At 54.6% G+C, this 19,116-nt stretch overlaps 1 protein-coding gene across 5 annotated transcripts in view; it reads left to right on the top strand.

The window, feature by feature from the left end:
* ACSF3 (acyl-CoA synthetase family member 3) overlaps positions 1-17,278 on the top strand; it is a 65,235-nt gene extending 47,957 nt beyond the window's left edge. For all 5 annotated transcript variants that reach the window (XM_054078536.1, XM_054078537.1, XM_009563173.2 and 2 more), the window contains 3 exons: positions 12,391-12,525; positions 13,133-13,244; positions 16,314-17,278. In XM_054078536.1, the coding sequence (XP_053934511.1) occupies positions 12,391-12,525; positions 13,133-13,244; positions 16,314-16,431 (365 nt within the window). In that variant the 3' untranslated portion in view covers positions 16,432-17,278. The remainder of the gene's footprint in view (positions 1-12,390; positions 12,526-13,132; positions 13,245-16,313) is intronic.
* Positions 17,279-19,116: the final 1,838 nt, after the last annotated feature.

The following is a 19,116-nucleotide window of genomic DNA, read 5'->3' as shown; positions in this document are numbered from 1 at the left end:
CAGCACCTGAGCAAACAGGAGCCCTGGAAATTGCTGGGGAAGGAAAGATGGTTTCCTCATGAATAATTTGTGCATTATTAGTATGTGTATGTTCTTTAAAGGAAGCGTCAGACTCTCCTTCTCCCCCTGAGGAGCCTTTGATGCTTTATTAATGCTACACCAAACCCTTGGTACACCACAGTGGGAGCAGTGCCTTGGAGCAGCCCCGTGCCTGTGCAGAAACAGCCCATTTCGTTTTGGTTGTTGTGTTTGGGGAGCCCAGGGGAGGTATTGTGCTGGTCCTGGTGATCAGGTGAGGAGGATGGACTTGAGTAACCCTGAAGAGCCGCTCCACTGCCATGACGAGCTCTGGAGGCAGCAGCACACCAGTCTTTGGGAGCTCAGCGGGGCTCACCATTGCGGTCTGCACAGGGTGAAAAAGGTGTGCAAAACCCAGAAATTTGAGATTTCAACCTTACACCCTGGATCAGGAACTTTTTCAGGTCCCTTTGTAACTCAAAAGAGGATCCAAGAACCTGCAGAAAGTATGAGATCAGGGGTTGGTTCTGATTAACTTTGATGCCAGGAGCCCAGGGTTTTCCGGCTGTGTTTCCCTGCTGAAGCGGTCGGGGGCACGAGGCAGCAGTGGGCGAGCAGAGGAGGAGTGGAGTGAGCCTGAGAAAGCAGTCTGTTTTCAGAGTAAGTGTGTGCTGAAGCACTGGGGTGGATGGTGGGTGAGTGGGGACAGGCGACTCGCCCTCGGCAGCTCCGGCAGGTGACCTGTGTGAGCTGGGACGCAACCAACCTCTGCAAAGGAGCCAAAATCCAGAATATCAGAAGTGCTAATTACTGTTAATTAGGTACAATTTGTGCTTGTAACCTCTGTTCTTAGCCAAGATGGCTGACTGCAGCGACAAACATTATTCATTTCCATGCAATAAATCAAGCTAAAGTTGCTTCTGTTATTTAGCCTATCATTTAGCATTTCATTAAATAGATATGTACACATACATCATCATTGCCGAGGCTGTGTCAATCCCGTTCAGGAGCAAGGCTGCCTCTAATCAATCCCAGCAGCGCAGCACACGGCGCAGAGGCTCCAGATTCACCGTGTACCAGGTTAGCATCTCGCTGAGCATCCATCGGGCGTTGGTAACTCATCAGCCGGTTGCACGGCCAATTTTCAACTAGAGGTTTACTAGCAGCAGTGGTGCTGTTGCTCCTCAAGGGAGATGTGGCTTGCAGAGACAAGGTGTCCGTCAGGTAGATAAGGTTGGATTCCTGAGCTGGGAGCTGATCTGCAACCATCTGCAAGGTCCCTGATGGAGGAAACATGGTTTTGCTGGGCTGATGCTTGGCTTTCCGTCAGCTCCAGCATGGAAAGAGCAGCAGCTGAGGGGCTGAGAGTACCAGGCTTGGCTCAGAGCTGCTCTGCATCATCCTTGCTTCATCTTTGCACCTCTGATGGAGGGAAGATAACAACAGCTCGTGGGAGCATTGCTGGCAAGTGCCATTGCAATAAGGTTGCAAGGGTGAAGCAGAGATAGCAGTGCCCAACATGACAGGACACGGTGGCGGTTGAAGAGTGGTGTTGTGTTTGTTCTGTACACTGGGAAGGTCTCTTTTGTTTGCTGATGGCCTCTACTGAGCTGGAGAACGTGTTTGCTTTCACAGTAGGCAGAAGTAAAGGAGAAGGTGTGACATTAAAATGAGCCTGCAGCTACAAAAAGTAGCAAAATCATGGCACTACACTGAGTATTTTTGGGCACACGTAGCTCTCATGGTATGGAGGAACCTGTGCACTAGCACAGAAGAGCAGGTACTGGGCTCTCCTGGCTGTGATGATGAGCGTAGCGTGCTGAACAGGGCAGAGGTGGGAGCTTTCTGCCAGAGTGCTCCTGATCCATCCGTGCGTTCCAGCCTGGAGAGGAGGCTCCCCTTCCTTGCAAAAAGAATCCTGGTGTCCCGCACCCAGACCTGAACACCTTGGGGTTCAGCCTGGGCTCTGCTTTTCCACAGCATCTTCTTCCCTCACACAATGCTCAGGGGAGGGCTCTGCCTCTTTCTGCTCTGGGGCTTTCCGGTTGGGCTGCACAATCCAAGGGGTTAAGGGGGGTGGCTCTGATTTGCCCGTGTGGCACCATGCGTTCAGTGCCCTCCCTCTCTCGGTGCTCCATAAATAAATTCCCCTAGTCCATCCTAGCACACTGTATCAATCTTGTTTAATAGACTGGAAAGCTTATTGCATGGCGGCAGGTCGCAAGGAGTGTCGAGGTGATGGATTGCGCCTTCCCAGAGTCGAGCGTCGTTGATGTATAATGAAATATTTATGATTTATTCCAGCTAATAAACTGGAGTGAAGTGTGTGATGTATGTGAGCAGATGGGGCATCTATTGATGCAGTTTTCATTGCGTGGGGGAAGGGAAAGGTTTATGTCCGTAACGGAGACCTATCACAGAGTCTCCCATCCCTCTGCCTATCAAGGTGGGCACTTGGCCGCAGAGAGAACAGATTATCTAATTCCTCTAGATGGCCTTTAGCACTTGCCTTCTAATCGTTTGTCCACTCCACGTCTCCTCCCGTGGCTTTTCTTAAATACAAGAACCTCTGGCACTGGAAAGGAACCATTTCTTTGAGCATTGGGCTTGGGGCTGGGAGCTGCACCGGGAGCGCAGATGGATGGGGAGACAGGCAGGAGCTGCTGCAGGAGCGTCACTGCCATGCAAGTCACTCTGCAGCTCCCCAGTCCTCTGCCTTACCTACAAAAAAATAATGTCTGTATATTCAGGAGACCAGTGAGACACTGAACTGCCCTGGAAAGAGCACGGAGACCTGAAACCCATGAAAAGAGGCGCTCATCCATGTGAGGTGATGGGCATCGTTGCTGCACGAAGCTCCTGAAGCCAAAAGCTTGGCGCTCGGACTGGGAAGGAGCGTTTCTGTGGTCCGCGTGTAACAGCTCAGATGGACCCAGTCTGCAGGCAGGAACCTGATCCTGCTCAACCTCTCCAGAAGAGCTGTACCCGAAGGCAGGAGGACCTGTGGTCCCACAGCTGCCTTTGAGTGGGCAGGGTGGCCATCACAAGCCTCAGCTGAGCCCTGGGTGGGTGGAACCCAGCCTGGCAACTGAGAGGAGCTCCTGTAAAGCCCTCTTTAGGCAAAGCAGTTTTCAGCCTCCAGAGTTCTGAGGCTCTGCTCAGTTCTGCTCTCCAAACTGGTGTGAGTATCAGAATCAGGACTCAGGCTCTTCACTGCCTGCCCAGACTGTTGGACAATGCTGTCTGGAAGATAAATCTTCATCTTTATCACCAATGTGTCTCTGCCAGAGAGTGAGCTCTGCCTCAGCCTGGGACGGACCAGAAGCATCAACAGCTATTGCAGGGAAGTGGGAGACAGGTAAGAGTTAATCCCAGGGTAGAGCAGAGACGGATGAACAACCTCCTGCCCACTGCTCTGCAGTGTGAGCAGCGAGGCCGCTTCGCATCCTGCTGCTGTCCTGCCAGCTGTTCCCATTTCTGCCTAATTAGTCTCCGGATCAGTGTGCTTTGAGATCCTCAGCTGAAAGGCACCGGAGAAGGGCAAAGACTGATTATTCCAACTGCCTCCCTGCAAGCTTCCCCGGGCTCTGCCAGCTGGGAGCCTGTCGCTCTCTCTGACACGCTCACTGCTTGTTCAGCAAGAGCGGTGGTTCTCCAGGTACAGGCAGTGTGGAGGAATGCAGGAGGACTTGCTCCTTCTCCTGTCTCTGGAAATGAGGGATCATGGTTCCAGGACAGCAGCTGACAGCAGGGCATTCCTCCTGGCATTTGGGAAGAAGAAGGCTCAGAGGGTCCCAAAAGAGCCGGTGGCAAGCCTGGCAGCAGCGGAGCATCAGCAGGATGGCAGCAGGGCCAGGAGCTCGGGGCAGCTGTGCTGGCAGGGCACCAGGAGCCTGGGATCTGGGTTGGGTGGGGAGCAGCATCCCGCTCCTCTCTCCCCCTGAGAGCCCATCAGCAGTTGCCTGTCGTTGGGAACAGGTCTGGTTTGGGGCTGGTTTTCTGCTCAGTGCAGCTGGAGCAGCCAATGCTGATTCTTACGGTGGTGGTGGCGTTGATCCGGCCCCTACAACAGCAGCGCTGGTCCTGAGCCGGGCTGCAGGCACAGCCGTGGGCCACCATCTGTGCTGTGGGCAAGGGTGTGTGACCAGTCAGAACGCTTTCTCAGGGACTGTCCAGGGGCTCTGGGGCACACAGAGTCTGGGGGAGGTCTGCTGGCTGTCCCCTGTCATCCTGCCCCTCCCACGGGCAGCACTGGGGGACCATCCCCGGCTGAGCAGCCACCTGAGTCCCTGAAGGTCAACATCTCTTGAAAAAGCAGGCTTGAGAAGTTCCTGCTCTGGAGCCCAGTTCTCTGATGAGCACTAGGCTGAAGGCTCTGTACGAAACATTTGAAAGCCAAGAATTAATTTGCAAAATCTGGAATGATTCCTTAACAGCAAAAGATCTAATTAATATTAGTGTTCAAACCCCTTTCTGCTGCTGACAGGGAAGACCCCACCAGTCACCCCTGCACTGCTCCAGCCCGGAGACCCTCACCACCACGTGTTTCTGCAGGCACTTTGGAAACCTGGAAAAGCCACTCCAGCAGCCAGGAAACTGTTAAACGTGCAGCTCCAGCCTGCTGGGTCAGCAAGCACTTCCCACCAGGAGTAAATCACTTAGCTGGTACCGTGGGGTGGGTGAAGGCAGCATGCGAAGCCCATCCTTGCCTGAGAGCACCATTTACCCGAGCGAGGGCTGTGCCCCATGCAGGGGGATGGTTCACAGCATCTGATCAAGACTTTGGAGCTCCCCATGAGACCATTAGCTGCCACCATGGCAGGAGGGGGTAAAAATAATCCACTTTTTTTCTTCTTAACAAAATAGATTATCTTTCAAAGGGATGTTTTGCTATTTCCTGGCATTTTCTGCTGTGTGGCACTTGCACTGCAGAAGCACCATGTGATTGTGGACAGGAACGGCAGGGGCATTCGCAGACCCTGCTGCTGTGGGGTGTCCTGCAGAGACAGTCGTGGGTGTCCCGGCTCTCCTGTACTTCAGGGCTCAAGTCCTCAAGCTGGGGTAGATTTGAGAATACAGAAAGCAGGGCTGATGGTTTCTTCTCTGAAACTACAGCGGTGCGTGATGCTTCTCATGCCTCCTGTGTGCTTCCAGCAAAGTGTTCATACGCTGTCTGCTTCTGTCTTCCTTTGGAAGTGGCCCCGGGAAGGCTGGACCTGGCCTGAGCGTAGGCTGTCCTCTCCACGCTGCCGGTGCCTGAGCAGGATGCAGGGAATGGCTGTGCTTGAGTCTGGACTCAAGTCCAAGGCATTGGCATCCGTTCCCTGCTGCTTTTCCCTGCTGATGATGTGCACAAATGCTGCCTTGCCAAGCATTACCCGTTGGGAATCTGCCCAGATTCAGTCCTGCCCAGCAATGCAGCCGGGGAGGTCCTGTGTGAGTCTTTCATATTGCAGCTGCAAACAGCAAAATCCTCTCAGTTTAATACTTCCACGCCGCGCTTTATTCACGGCATTGGTAAACTCCATGGCTTTGGATTGCAATCCTTGTGGCATGTGTCCTTGGGTGTGCGTGTGCTGTCCTGCCTCCCATCTGCTGGGGGGGGAACACGGCGAGCCTCTTGGGGAGCGCCTGCCACATCTCTTCTGGGATGTTTGAAACACCCAGGGATAGGGGAGGATGGTGAAACGGACCCCCCCAGAAGGCAGGAAAGGCCATGTAACGATATGCAAGCCAGTGTGGTGCCGCGTTGCTCTCAGAGTGCCAGCTTTCGGCTCCGCGGAGCGGCAGCTGAAGCTGACGTGTGGCAGCACAAGGCGACACAGTCATCGCCACAAAGCTGGTGACACTTGTTACCAAACAATCTCTTGTCTTGCCATCCTTCCAGGCATCCCAGTGACATCTGTCCTCGGTGAGCAGGGATGGTATGTTGGCAGTGGCTGTGTCTGGGGGCGCTCCTCTGAGGGTGGAGCTCCCGGGTGCCTCTCCTCAGCACCCATTTGCAGGGCTGAAGTGTTTGCTTAATGAAGCCAAATAGTCCAGACCCGTTACAAGGGCAATGTTATCCCTGGTCGTTGTGTTTTTCCAGTGGATAGATCCTAAGGCGGTCCCAGCTCTGCATCTAAACTGGTCTGAAGTCACCGTTCCTTATGATTTACCTGAAAAAAACCTCATTTTTCCTGCACACTTCTGCTGTCTCAGAGCTTCTCCAAACTGCTCAGCATTTCGTTTCGGCAGCCAAACACTTCTGTTGGTCAGTAGGTGATTCAAATGTTTGCTCATGACACCTTTGGTGTAGAAACAGTGCTGTGTTTGCCAGGAACAAGCTGACCCGTGGGTGAGGGTGTTGGCACAGGAATTTCAGGGCAGGTTTGCTCCTGTAGCTCTGCTCTTGAGAGCAAAGAGGCTCTTGTTGAGCCCATCCTGGGTAAGCAGCTCGGGCACCCTGTTTGTCACTGGGCGGTCTCTCTGCTCTGTGAAGGAGGTACGCAAACTAAAGACCGCAGTGGTGGAATCACACGGGCCTTTTCATCTTTGCAAGAAGTATTTTGCAACTTGAAGAACCTCATTGCAGAAATCTCTGGGCTTTGAGTTTGGAAATAGGGTCTCAATGCAGCGTGTGTGCTTTTAGAGTTTGTTTGGGCAAGGTGTGCTTCTACAGTCCGGTGGCCATTGGCAAGGGTTGTCCGTAGACCTGTTCCAGTGCCTCATCACCCTCATCATGAAGAAGTTCCTCCTTATGTCTAGTCTAAATATATATATATATATAAGAGGAGGCTGAGGGGAGACCTTATTACTCTCTACAACTACTTGAAAGGAGGTTGTGGAGAGGAGGGAGCTGGGCTCTTCTCCCAAGTGACAGGGGACAGGACTAGAGGGAATGGCCTGAAGCTCCGTCAGGGGAGGTTCAGGTTGGATATCAGAAAAAAATTCTTCACAGAAAGAGTCATTGGGCACTGGAACAGCTGCCCAGGGAGGGGGTTGAGTCGCCTTCCCTGGAGGTGTTTAAGGAACGGGTGGCTGAAGTGCCGAGGGACATGGTTTAGGGAGTGTTAGGAGTGGTTGGACTCGATGATCCAATGGGTCCTTTCCAACCTGGTGATTCTGTGATTCTGTAAATATATATTATAAAAATTATATATATTATATATAATGTATAATTGAGACTATATCATATATGTTGTAGAAAATATATAAAATATATCAATATTATAATATTACAATAATATTCTGTATTATAATATTATAATAATATTCTGTATTAAATATATTTGATAGAGATTTATAACAGGCCAGGTTGAATGAGGATTTAAACAACCTGATCCAGTGGAAGGCGTCCCTGCCCATGGCAAGCGAATTGGAACTGGATGATCTTTAAGTTCCCTTCCAACTCAACCCATTCTATGATTTTATCTATAAATATATATATATATAAAATTGTCTGAAACTCCAGCGAAGTGCAGCCCGCCCTCAGCTCAGCCAGCGCAGGAGCCTGCTCAGTATGCAGCTCAACAGAGCCTTTAACATTTCACAGAACAGATGCCCACTGAGCATCTTGAAACAAATCCAAAGGTAGCGGTGACGGCTGCTGTCAGGGAAACAATAATCCCATGGCCTCGGCAGCATCAGCTGCGCCGCAGCACCGGAGCTGAGCCACGTGTGACAGAGGCTTCTGCCGCTGGCTGCTTTGTCTGATGAAAGGAGCCTGGTTGGAGGTGGCCCGGGCAAGCAGAGGCGGAGATGTAGTGTCAGAGACCGTAATCTTCTCATCAGCCAAAATCCCCTTCCCCACGCAGCTGGCTGCAAGGACAGAAATATTGTTTGTGTCTCTGTGCTGCAGGAAGCATCTGAAAACAGGCACGGCTGTGCTGACCCTACTGCCGAGGCAATTCCTGTGCTGGAGGGAGGAGGAAGGGATAGGCTTTGGGAGCGAGGATGGAGAAGTGGTGGGTGCTATTGGGGTTCACCATTCCCAAGCGGAGATTGTCTCACTGCTTTGAGTTCATGTCAGTCCCCTGAAACCAGAGTAGCACTGGGCAATTCCAGAGGCATGCAAGGCTGGTGTGGCCAGAGGATGAGCCATATCTTCAGGCTCCTCTCCAGCCACAGCAGCGCTGGGACTCCCGGCCAAGCTGGACATGTGTGAGCCCTGTCCTGAGGTGTTTGCAGGCTCGCACGGAGGCGAGACACAGCCAGGAGACAACAAGGGCAGTTGTCTCCATTTCATACAAGATGAGGTGGTGATTCAGGAACAGTCCTGAACCTACTGTCTGGTGAACCACTTCCACAGCATCCCTCTTGTCCTGCGCTGGGTGCTCTCTGGGAGTCACGGGCACAGCTGGTTGGAAAGGAGGGTCAGCAGAAACATGGTTTGGGAAGTGGCATCATCTCATGGGGAGAAAGCGCTGTTCCCAGCTCAGAATTCCACTTTGTTGCTGCTGTTGCCCCTGCCAGCCAGGGAGGAGATGCCCGCGCTGGCAAATAGCTCAGAAGCTACAGGGTGAGGAGCACCGTGGTCTGCACCCTGCTGGAGGTGGCAGCCGGCGTATCGGAGCAGAAAAAGCTGGGGCAACCGGGGTGGGTGACAGAGCCCAATGCCAGCAGCAGGGCTGCCTGCGGGGGCTGGGGGGGATACCTCATACGCCACCGGGCACAGGGGACGGGGACGTTGGGAAGTCTGCGGAGACAGACACAACCCTTGCCACAGGCCCTTGGTGCAGTGCCAGGTTTGGAAATGATGCTCTTAGCACTGTTTAAAGGCAGCATGTGGGGGAGAGTCATTAAGCAAACGGCAGCATCCTTTTAACTAGTCTCACTGGCCCAGGAAATCCCTGCTGGCCTGGGAGGCAGCAAGCGCTTTGCTGCGCTGGATGTGCCGGCACACACGCCGTTTGATGTGCTCGGCTGGTAGCAGATGGCATGGGGCAGAGGGTAATGTGGCTGTCCTCGGTGGACAGCAGTCCCCTGGAGCGTGCTCCATCCTGTCAGCACGGGAAGTGACAGCAAGACCCTGATGCTCGGCTTACGGGAGAGTGGAGACGGGAAGAAAGAGACGGGGGGAAATTACAGAGCTCGTCCCAGCAGGTCACAATAATCACAATAATAATACTACCCACCCGCTGCGCTGCGCTGCTGACGGGGCTGGAGGGATCCACGTGATGAGCATGATGGCATTTGTGGGGAGCACAGGGATGGAAGGTGAGTGGCGAGGAGGGGCTCTCCCCTCCCTCTCTGTGCCCAATCTGAAATGACTTTTCCTGCTGTCCCTGGCTGCGTGGGGAACATCTGGGAGAGTGACAGCTCGGGGACCGTGTCTCCTTCAAAGAGCCAGTTTTGCAGTTGGCAGCGGCACTTCTCTGAGCACAGGGCATGTCCCCATGGGCAGGTGTGAGCAGATCCTACTTGTGCTCCTGCCAGCGTGGGGAAGGCAGGAGATGGCTGCACGGGGATGCGGGTGATGGCCATGCAGAGCTCTTGGTGCAGGCTGCCCATCAGCCAGCCTGACTCCAGCTGCCACCCAGCCTAACAACCCTGCTCCAGCGCTGGGCTCCAGGAGCACCCAGCGCCTCAGCACAGCTTGCAGGGGTGGGTTAAGTACTCACATGGTGCTGGGAGCCCAGGTGTTTCAGTACGGGACAGCCATGCCCTGAAATCCCTCTGCCACAAGCAAAGCACGGAGACTTCCGTCACTGGAAATAGGATCTGAGGCCAGGTAAGGCTGGGGCTTGCGCGTGCGCTCTGCCCGGGCTCCATGCACGGCAGGATGGAAGCAGGACAGAGACAAGCCCCTGCTTTGCAAATGTGCTCCAGGGAAACCAGCCCTGCAACAGAATTGAGGGCACACAGGGATGTGATTTCAGTCCTTGTTCATGGTAAGATAAGCGCTGTGCTTTGGGGTGAGTTGTTTGGGCAGACACAGAGCACTTCAGCTTTCACCTCGGGAGACCTTGGTGCAGAGAAATCACCCGCCACCACCCAGGTCTGCCCCATGGACCCTACTCTCCTTTGGACCTCTCCTTGGGACTGTTATCCTCATTACAGAGCAGGGGAAAATGCAAATGGGGCAGCTTTCGTGTGTTTAAATCCTGAAGAGCAACACGGGAACTGTGTGTCATTGAACCAGGTCTGAATTCCCTCTCCTTTCCTTCTCTTCTCTGTATGAATAAGCAGCTCCTGATCTCCCTGCTGAAAGCTTGTGGCTCTCTGGTCCCCCAGTCCCACATTTTAATTAATGTTCACTCTCCAGCCCTGTGTCAGTCACACATGCCACAGTGATACCAAGCGCAGAAGGTAGTTTATCACAGCAGTCATGAATTCCTTTCAATCCCGAGCAGCCAAGCACCCAGAGAGCCCGAGTTATACACTCTCCCACAACTTTGAAATATTCCAGACAGCCTTCCACATCCAGGAGAGTGCCAACAGGCAGGCAGACAAATACAGGAACAATTAATCATTTCCCGGCTGGACTGAGCAAGATGAGCTGCTCAGAAATTTGAGCGGGGACAGAGCTCTTTCGGGGAGCAGCCTGAATTTCAGAACGGACTCTGGTATTTCATTGCTCTGACACCATAAATCTCTGGGCATTCACTGCCTTTGCACACACCCGTGCAGCCTCCGTGATGAGCTTGAGGTGAGCTGAGAATGGGGTGTTGTAAAGCTGCACAGCTGGTGGACATGTCCTACGGCACCTGGGCGGTGAAGTGTGCCAGGAACACTGCAAAGCAGCACCGGACGGACCAGAAGAAGCACTGGGAAGGAGGCAAGTGAGGCAGAGGTTCAGCGATGTGAACAGTGAGGTGTGCTCGCCTCTGCTGGGTGACACTGAGCCCCCTCAGGAGAGCGGACCTCATCTCTGAAGGAGAGGACTGGGGTGCATGTGGTCCTTGGCAATGGGGATGCGCTTCCCTGGGCCAACATGCACTCGGCATTTTCCTTGCATAGCTCTCTCCCAGAGCAGAGGCTTGGCAGCTCCTCTTGGCTCAGCGATCTCCCAGCCACGGGGCTGCTGGGATCCAGGACCCTGGGCGCTCCTCATTCCTTGTATTTTGGATACGTGCCTGGACGAAGGGTAAGACAAGCAAGTGTGGGAACTCCTGCAGCCCCACAAGTGCCAGTTCACCCTGCTTTGTTGGAAGCTGCTTTTTCCCCGCTGCCAGTCTCCATGTCATCTCCACGTCTGAGTTTTCCATTCAACAGTGAAATGAGGTGTGCGAGTGAAACCGCAGCGGGGAGCGGGCTGGGTGTGTGGACACAATGGCAGCGCGTATCATTAAGGAGAGGATGGAGACTGACATGCAGGGAAGAGCTAAGGGCCCCCCTGGTGCTGCCATCAAGGCTCTGAAATGGAAATGCGAGGTCCCGAGCCCCCCCCTCACCCACTGGTTGGCAAAGGCTCTATTAGCAGGATGTGAGTAATCATCTTAAGTAGCTATCAAAGTGCACCAGCTTGTTAAGCATTTAGCCAGGTTGTGCTGACATGACCTCTCCTCTCAATCTTCCCAGCCTCGGCGCAAGCAGCTAATTACCGGATCACACCTGCCACACTCCTTCCTCCCCTGCAGAAAGGACAGGTTGGCTCCAACACGTTGCTTAGGATGGTCTCATCTTCCCAATGTCACCCTTCGGGTTTTTGTATCAGTAGCAGCCACGCGGGAGTGGGGGAAATGCCCCTGCGCAAGCTGTGCTGTTACCTGCTGGAAGTCCCCGGAGCAAGGGCTGCTCCTGCGGGTGGCAGGGGCTGGTGGCTGTGGTCGGAGCATGTGCCAGAGATGCTTGAAAAGACTCACCGTGGCTCTCGCGGGCTGCTGGAAGTGGGTGTCTCATTGCTGGCATGGGCAAGCAGGCGAGACAAAGAAGAGGCTGGGGAGTATGTGGTGGGGGCTGAGCAGCCCTGGTGATGGCACAGGTCCAGGAGGAGTCGTGTCCTATCAGGGCAGGACAACTGAGGTCTTTGACTGGTGATTGCGAGGAAGAAAATGAAGAAAATGAGCCAGACCTTCCGTAGCATGTGGTCCACGTTGAGGGCGTGCTGGAGAATATCTCCACCTGCAGCAATGGCTCCTATTTTCATTGCTTTCATATTAAAGGGCTTCTGGGTGCATAGCCTTATTCTTTCCTTTCCTTTACAGAAAAAGCAGTATCTATCTCCCCTCTGCATGTCCGTGGGAGCGGGATGTCAGGTGGGGAAGGCTGACACCACATCCCTGAGATCTCTGCAGAGATGCTTGTGTCCGTGGTGCTCCCCGTGTGCCAGTACAGGCAGCCGGACGCAGCGCAAGACTGGGGCATCACCTCAGCATCACGCCTGCACTGCGGGAAAGTCCAAGGAGAAGCAAGGGGATGGCCTCTAATGGAGCCCGCTTTGCTTTTCAGGAGACACGGCAGCGTACAAAGATGGTGTTTACTGGATCAAGGGCCGCACCTCAGTAGACATCATCAAAAATGGGGGGTTCAAAATCAGTGCTCTGGAGGTGGAACGTCATCTGCTCGCGCACCCACACATCACAGGTACGCTGCTCTTCCCTGGTCCCCGTGCCATGCTGTGCCTCAGATGGTGCATGGAAGCCTGACTCTAGCAACAGCCCTGGACACGAGGCTGCCCAAGGGCTCGTGCCTGGAGTCTGTTTCTCAGCCTTCCCTTCAGCAAGGCTGAATCCAAGTGAAGAGCAGGCTGCATTTAAAGCCCGCTGTTATTTGTCTCCCACGGGTGAAGCCTGCAGCCGGGTGCCGAGCCAGCAGCAGCTCTCATCTCATCTGATTTTGGAAATGAAGACTATAATTAAATCTGTCCTGCCCTTGTGCGTGACCCTGTACGAGGGGATGGAAGTGGTGCCCCTGGCTCCACACCACTCTCCATCATATTCCTCCCTGTTGACTCTAAATTGCTCAAACTATGGGTCTTCCTGCCTCTTCCTTAGCGAAAAGCTCTGTTCTTGGAAATTGTGTCAGCACAAAAGTCCCCAGTGTTTTCCTGTACTAACATCCCACAGCATCTTCCTCCACGTGCCGCGCCTCCGTGCACCTGCCAGCAGTGCTGAGCCCGTTTTCTACCCCACCCCTGACTCTAGAAATCACTTGGGTTTCTCAGGCCAAGTCCTTTGCTCTCTCTCTGCAGATGTGGCCGTGATTGGACCTCCAGACATGGTCTGGGGCCAGCGGGTTAGTGCCGTCGTGCAGCTGCGCAAGGGTGAGATGCTGTCTGTGAAGGACCTGAAGGACTGGGCCAGGTAAGAAGCCCCAGAGCGGTGCATGGCGGGTGGCACAGCGTGAGGAAGGCAGGCTCAAAGCCCGCAGCATCCTCATGAGGACACGTCAGAGGAGGGCTGAAGGGGTGGCTGGCAGCAACGTAGTGCCTCAGGCTCTGGGGATGGAGGAAAGACCACAGCTCCAACCAGGAGGTCACCAAGCACTTGAGATAATGGAAATAAATGCGCCTTTCACCCCAAAAGTGCCTTTAACAAACCATATGTGCTGTGTGGCCAAGCAGCTCTTACCCTGCAGCGGCAGGAGCTCCTCGCAGCCAGCAGTGCTGCCAGCAGCCCCGAGCCCCGCAGCTGATGGAGAGCACGGAGCAAGCACCAGCGCAGGGGAAGCTTCATATTTTCTCAGCAGCAAGAACGTTTGCTCAGCTTTTGCCCAGTGCAGTGACTCCTTGCTTGCTTTCTTATCTACTGGAAGCTGGCCCAGCCCAGTCTCCAGTTAATCCCAGAGGGTTCAGAGGTGGGGAGGAACACCAGAGCTCATGGGCCTCACATGGTGTCACTGCAGTACGACTGAGCATGGCACAGAGCACCCACCTGCCGTCCTGCAAGATTTCAGCATGGAAACCTGTGCCTCCTCTTTCAAACCGGTCAGAGAGCGGCCAGTGCTGAGGTTTCGGGCATCAGCCATGGGTGGGTAAGCAGACAGGAGCCAGGAGGCAGAATCACTGGGTTTATAACTAGTATTCCATTAGCAAAATATTTAATAGCAGATTCTTTCTTTCTTTTCCTGGCAACTCCCTCCTTCAGGCTGCAGATATTTTTGGCGAGGCTGGTGCTATTTTGTAAGCGGCAGGAGCACTTGTTTCATCAGGGGCTCCGCAGCAGCCAATTAAAGATTTCCCCTGGATCTGCAAAAATCACAGTTGGGGGACTGCAATTTAGCAAATGCAAGGGAGACGCTAGCTGGCCGGCTGCTGCTCTGATTAAACAGTTACGTAGTGGGGAAGAGAAGCAAACAAAGAAACCAAACCCACAAGGGTGGCTGCTGGGGCAGAGGGGCCAAGACGCTGCCAGGTTATCCCTCCTTCTGCACTGTGCACACGTGTTAACCCTCTGGCTGCTGCTTATCTGGGACTCCCGTTCCTCCTAGGGCAGCCCATGGCCACCAGCCACTTCTGTTTGGTTTTACTGATGCCCTCGTGCAAGCTGAGATGCCCCTTCCTGGCCAAACTCAGCTTGTACTGGTCGGTACTGGGGTTCTCCATCCAGGAGCCTCCTTGGCCTAAGGAGTGATGAAGAATTGGAAAGGGAGATCTCCACCGTGCCGTGGCAGAGACATTGGTGACTCTATCAGATTCCTTCATCCCTGCTCCATTATCTCATGGCCCTCATTACCCCCATGCAGACCTAGAAGGACTACCACAACCCGCAGAGAGATATCCCAGTCCCCAGGGCCAGACCCTGTCGATGCCACCACCGCCCATGGCTGTGCTTTGCAGATCACCTGCAAAGTGTTGCTCTGGGGGTCCCTTGCACGGGGCGAGGGGGCTGCGCTTTGCCCCCTCCCACCAGGTCATTGTCCCTGCACCCCCTCCCCATTGCCATCCGCAGCTCTGTGGGCAGACACGACACTGTCCTCCTGCCTGTGCAGAACAAGGGCAAGAGCCCTCCAAACAAAAGCTCCTGGAAGGTCAGAGGGGCTGGCCACGCATCCATGCTCCTGCTCCCTGCCTTGCAAGCTCCAGGCACCACTCTGGTGTCCCCCCCCACTGCCATTCCCTCTCACCCTGTCTCTCCCCTTTATTTTTCATGTCACTTACATTCGTTTGGCCTTTTTCTCGCACTCCCTGGCAGGAGACACATGTCCCTCTTCAGAGTGATTCATTTTGCGGCTTTCGCCTCCAATCGTGCTTCCCGGCGACAGGCGCCATCCCGAGTTAGAGGCATCCATATGGCAGGGGGTGCTGGTGGGTTGGGCGATGGTTGAAGGGCTCAGCAGACTTGGCATCTCGCATTAGAGTCAGTACCAGGACGCAGCCGGAGCCGGGCATGGCCCCAGGTTGGTGACACACAGGCAGCAGAAGGCAGGAGAGCCCCCGCTTTGTGCTCTGCGAAGGGCACGGGGACAATTCTCGGCGTTCAGACTCCCTCCCGCAGTGGGAAGACCCCTGTGGCCAGAACACGTGGCTGGGCATCACTGGCAAGTCACCGGCACGCGCCAGGGAGGTGGCTCACCTGCGGTCTCGGGGATCAGCACCAGGAACACTTAGGGGGTCAGCACCCATCACGCCGCTGCGCTGTTTTCCCGTGCCGTCTCTTAACAGGGAGAATCGATGAGTCCATACCTCCGAGGTCCTGCCTCCAGCTCACTTGCTGAAGGCTCTCATGCCCCCTCGCAAGGGTGGCAGGGGGTGTTTAGGGGTGCGTTGTGCTCAGTGAGCGCCCCCGGTGCTGCGTGGCAGGGCTGCCAGCAAAGGCAGCTGCTCCCAAAGGGCAGGGTGGCACAGGCAGTGCCCTCAGCGATGGGACCGAATGGGGCGCCCAGAGATGGGTGACAGAGTCCTTTGCCAGCCTGAAACAGAGCAAGTGACAAGTCATGCCCAGGGTGCAACCAGGGATCTCAGGTAGGGAAAAAAAACAGGGCCAAAGATGAGCTGTGGTGTGGGGCCAACGTCCTCCTGGGAGAAAGGGGAAAGGACAGAGCTGAAGGTGAGCTCCAACCTCTGAGGTGTCCCTCCAGGGGTGAGCTGCTGGCAACACAAGGCTGAAGTCCCTGAAGAGACAAGCTGGGAGCGGGCACCCCACAGCATAGCTCAGGAGGTGGCTGGGGCCAGGGCTGAACCTAAATGGGCTCCTGGAACATGGGTGGGAGCCCAAGGTGGGGCTGCTTGGGGCTTCAGGGCTGTGGGAGCCTCCAGGACAACTCATCCCATAGAGGAGCTGCTCTCCAGCCCCTCCCATCTTCTGCAGCACAGAAATACTTGAACAGTGTGACCACTCAGTGTTTGTGAGGTCTCAGGACGGAGTCCGTAGGATGGAGATGCTGGAAGCGCTCATCTGTCACCCATAACGGACTGCACTTCTGCGTTGCAGGGACACCATGGCACCGTACACCATCCCAACCGAGCTGATTGTGGTGGAGGAGATCCCACGCAATCAGATGGGGAAAGTCAACAAGAAGGAGCTTCTGCAGCGCTTTTACCCAACCTAATGCACCCTCTACCACAGTGCTGACAAGGTACCAGCAGTGATTAGCAGCGGCAGCTCTGGGCTTACTGGTCTAATAAAAGTCGGATTCGTCCCACATGGGCTCCTCTTTGGCTGAATGAAGCCCGAGCTGCAGGGCCACTGTCCTTGTCAAGTGCTGCTTGCAGGAGGCTTGGGGCAGCCCTGGGTCTAGAAGCAAAATGTGGGATGAATGCTGGGGGGACCTGGGATCAGGGCTGCCCCCCCTGCCAGTGCTGGCGGCAGGCATGTGCCAGCCAAAGTTGCTCTATTTATCCGGCACGTAAGCGGTGGGAGGCAGGTGAAAAACAGAGCACAAACACCTCTGCATCCACCCTAATTTGGTCCCAGCAGACAAGCCCCGCTGGCCCTCAGTGGGTCTCGGCACATGATGCTGGCCCAGCAGAGCCTCTCTGCCTGGGTGGGGAGGTCTGTCCAGGCACCCTGGCTCTCCTACCTTGCCTTCCTCTGCCTCTCTGGATGCTCATCCTTGTTCCCATTACTGCCTTCCTCTGCCTGTCTGGATGCTCATCCTTGTTCCCATTACTGCCTTCCTCTGCCTCTCTGGATGCTCATCCTTGTTCCCATTACTGCCTTCCTCTGCCTGTCTGGATGCTCATCCTCGTTCCCGTTACTGCCTTCCTCTGCCTCTCTGGATGCTCTTCCTTGTTCCAGCTCTGCCTCAGGCCACGCGCAACTTATCGCCAGATAAAATTGCTCTTCAGATTAAACTCCTGCCTTCAGCCAGCTGCGGTGATGCCAGGCAATTTTGCCACCTCTCTGCCTTTTCCCATGGACTCAGGGATTTCCCCATAGTTTGGTTCATAGAGAGGGAGAGCCCCAGGCAGTGCACGGATCCCATCACTGGTAGGATCCATGGGATGCTGTTGACTGCTGTGACTCGGTACCATCCACCTCCCCGCTCCACCAAGAGCTCCTCCTGTTTCTCTGCAGAAGTGAAGAATAAATACAATATCAGAAATAAATATTGTCTGGACTCACCAACCCAGAGCATCTCCCACCCAGGAGATCCTGAGCAATCCAGGCCCTGGCACAGGGAAAGGGAAGGGGTGCTGGAACCGCTGGGGAAGAGCCCTTCCACCTGCAACACCCAGCCCGTAACAGGGGGGGAAAGGTGGGAGGAGGAAGGGGCAGGGATGACTGCCAGGGGCTCACAGTGACCTCAGCATGATAGGAGAGCCGTGAATCACTGAATAATGTGCAAAAAGCCCAGGGAGATGGGGAGGAACAGCGCAGCCGAGCAGGAGCTGGCGATGGTTTTGGCCAGGGTAAGCGCACAGCATGGCTGCAGCAAGGGCTACAAATCACAGCGGGGACACGGTCCACTGTGGGGTGGAAGGAGAGTGATGCAGGGTGTTGGAGGCCCCAGGGAGCAGATGCAGCATGGATTATACTGCATGTGTGCTCCTGTGCATGTGTGTGTGTGCGCTGACACCGGTGCCCACGCCTGAAGGTCATTGATTTCCTGGAGGACCGGCAGTATCAATAAATCCTACCTACATAAAAGGATTTTTGTCCCTGTTTGACTTCATGCATGAGCTCCCATCCACGCGGGCAATGGGCGATGGGGATCAATAATGCCAGGGAGGGAATGGCAGTCACAATCGGTGAGTCCTTCCCCAGCATGGGAACAGTGCTCTAGGGAGGCAGCACAATGGAAGGATGCTGCTCTGGTCCTGTCCAGTGCCAACAGGGTAACAGGGAACCTCGGATTTCCCTGCCAGCCAGTGGGACCCTAGGGGCATCAGGGAGGGCAAGAGGAGTGAGGAGCACAAGTAATTACATCAAATACCTTTGTTAGGGTCAGTAGAGCCTCAACCGTCTGGGAGGACAATTAGCGAACGTGGAGAGGACAGCTGTAAGACATACACGCTGGGCAGAGGGAGCAGGGGTGGGACAAAGAAGAGAAGGGATGGGGAAGGACATATGGATGGGGGCAAGCTTCCTCCACTGCAACCCCTCCATCCCACCCCACCCTGCCCCTGCACCACCAGGTATAGCCACGTGCCCGCTCTGTCCATCCCTGCTCCCTGCCCATGGCAGCGTCTCCCAAGGCAGTGCCGGCATCTGCATTTCAATACTTGAGGCTCAGAAGAGGCTGAGATAGGGCTGACAAGGGACACACAGAGCTCACGCAGCCACCCTTCACCATCCCATGCCCAGCGGGCAGAGCGCTCCGGCACACGGACACGCTGGAGCAGCACTTCGCTTGTCCCGGCACACGGACACGCTGGAGCAGCACTTCGCTTGTCCTCTTGCCACGGCGCACAAGGCCAAGCACCGGCGGCTCTCACGGGTCTGCGGGAGGGACTGAGCAGATCCTTTGTTAAAACATCAACGATGCAGTAAATTTTTTAACTTACCAAATAGATCAATATCAAATTATCATGTCTCACATTCATAACTCTTAAGCAAGCAACAATGGAGAGAGACAAGGTCACTGGAGAATAAATAGCAGCAAAAGCTCTTAATGATCTATCATTCTCGACAACCCCAGGCACCCAGCACCAGCCCGGTGACAAGATCATTAATAAAACTCTGCAGGAATGCTATCGATTGCTTTGATGGATGATCACAGGTAGCAAATACTGTAAAACACCTGGTTGTCACACACTAAAATGAGTAGTTTGACTCACACCTCTGTGTGGGG

The sequence above is a fragment of the Cuculus canorus genome, chromosome 13, assembly GCF_017976375.1.
Source record: "Cuculus canorus isolate bCucCan1 chromosome 13, bCucCan1.pri, whole genome shotgun sequence".
Taxonomy (NCBI): Eukaryota; Metazoa; Chordata; class Aves; order Cuculiformes; family Cuculidae; genus Cuculus; species Cuculus canorus.
Note: the sequence above shows the minus strand (reverse complement) of the source record. Positions and strands in the feature narration are given on the sequence as shown.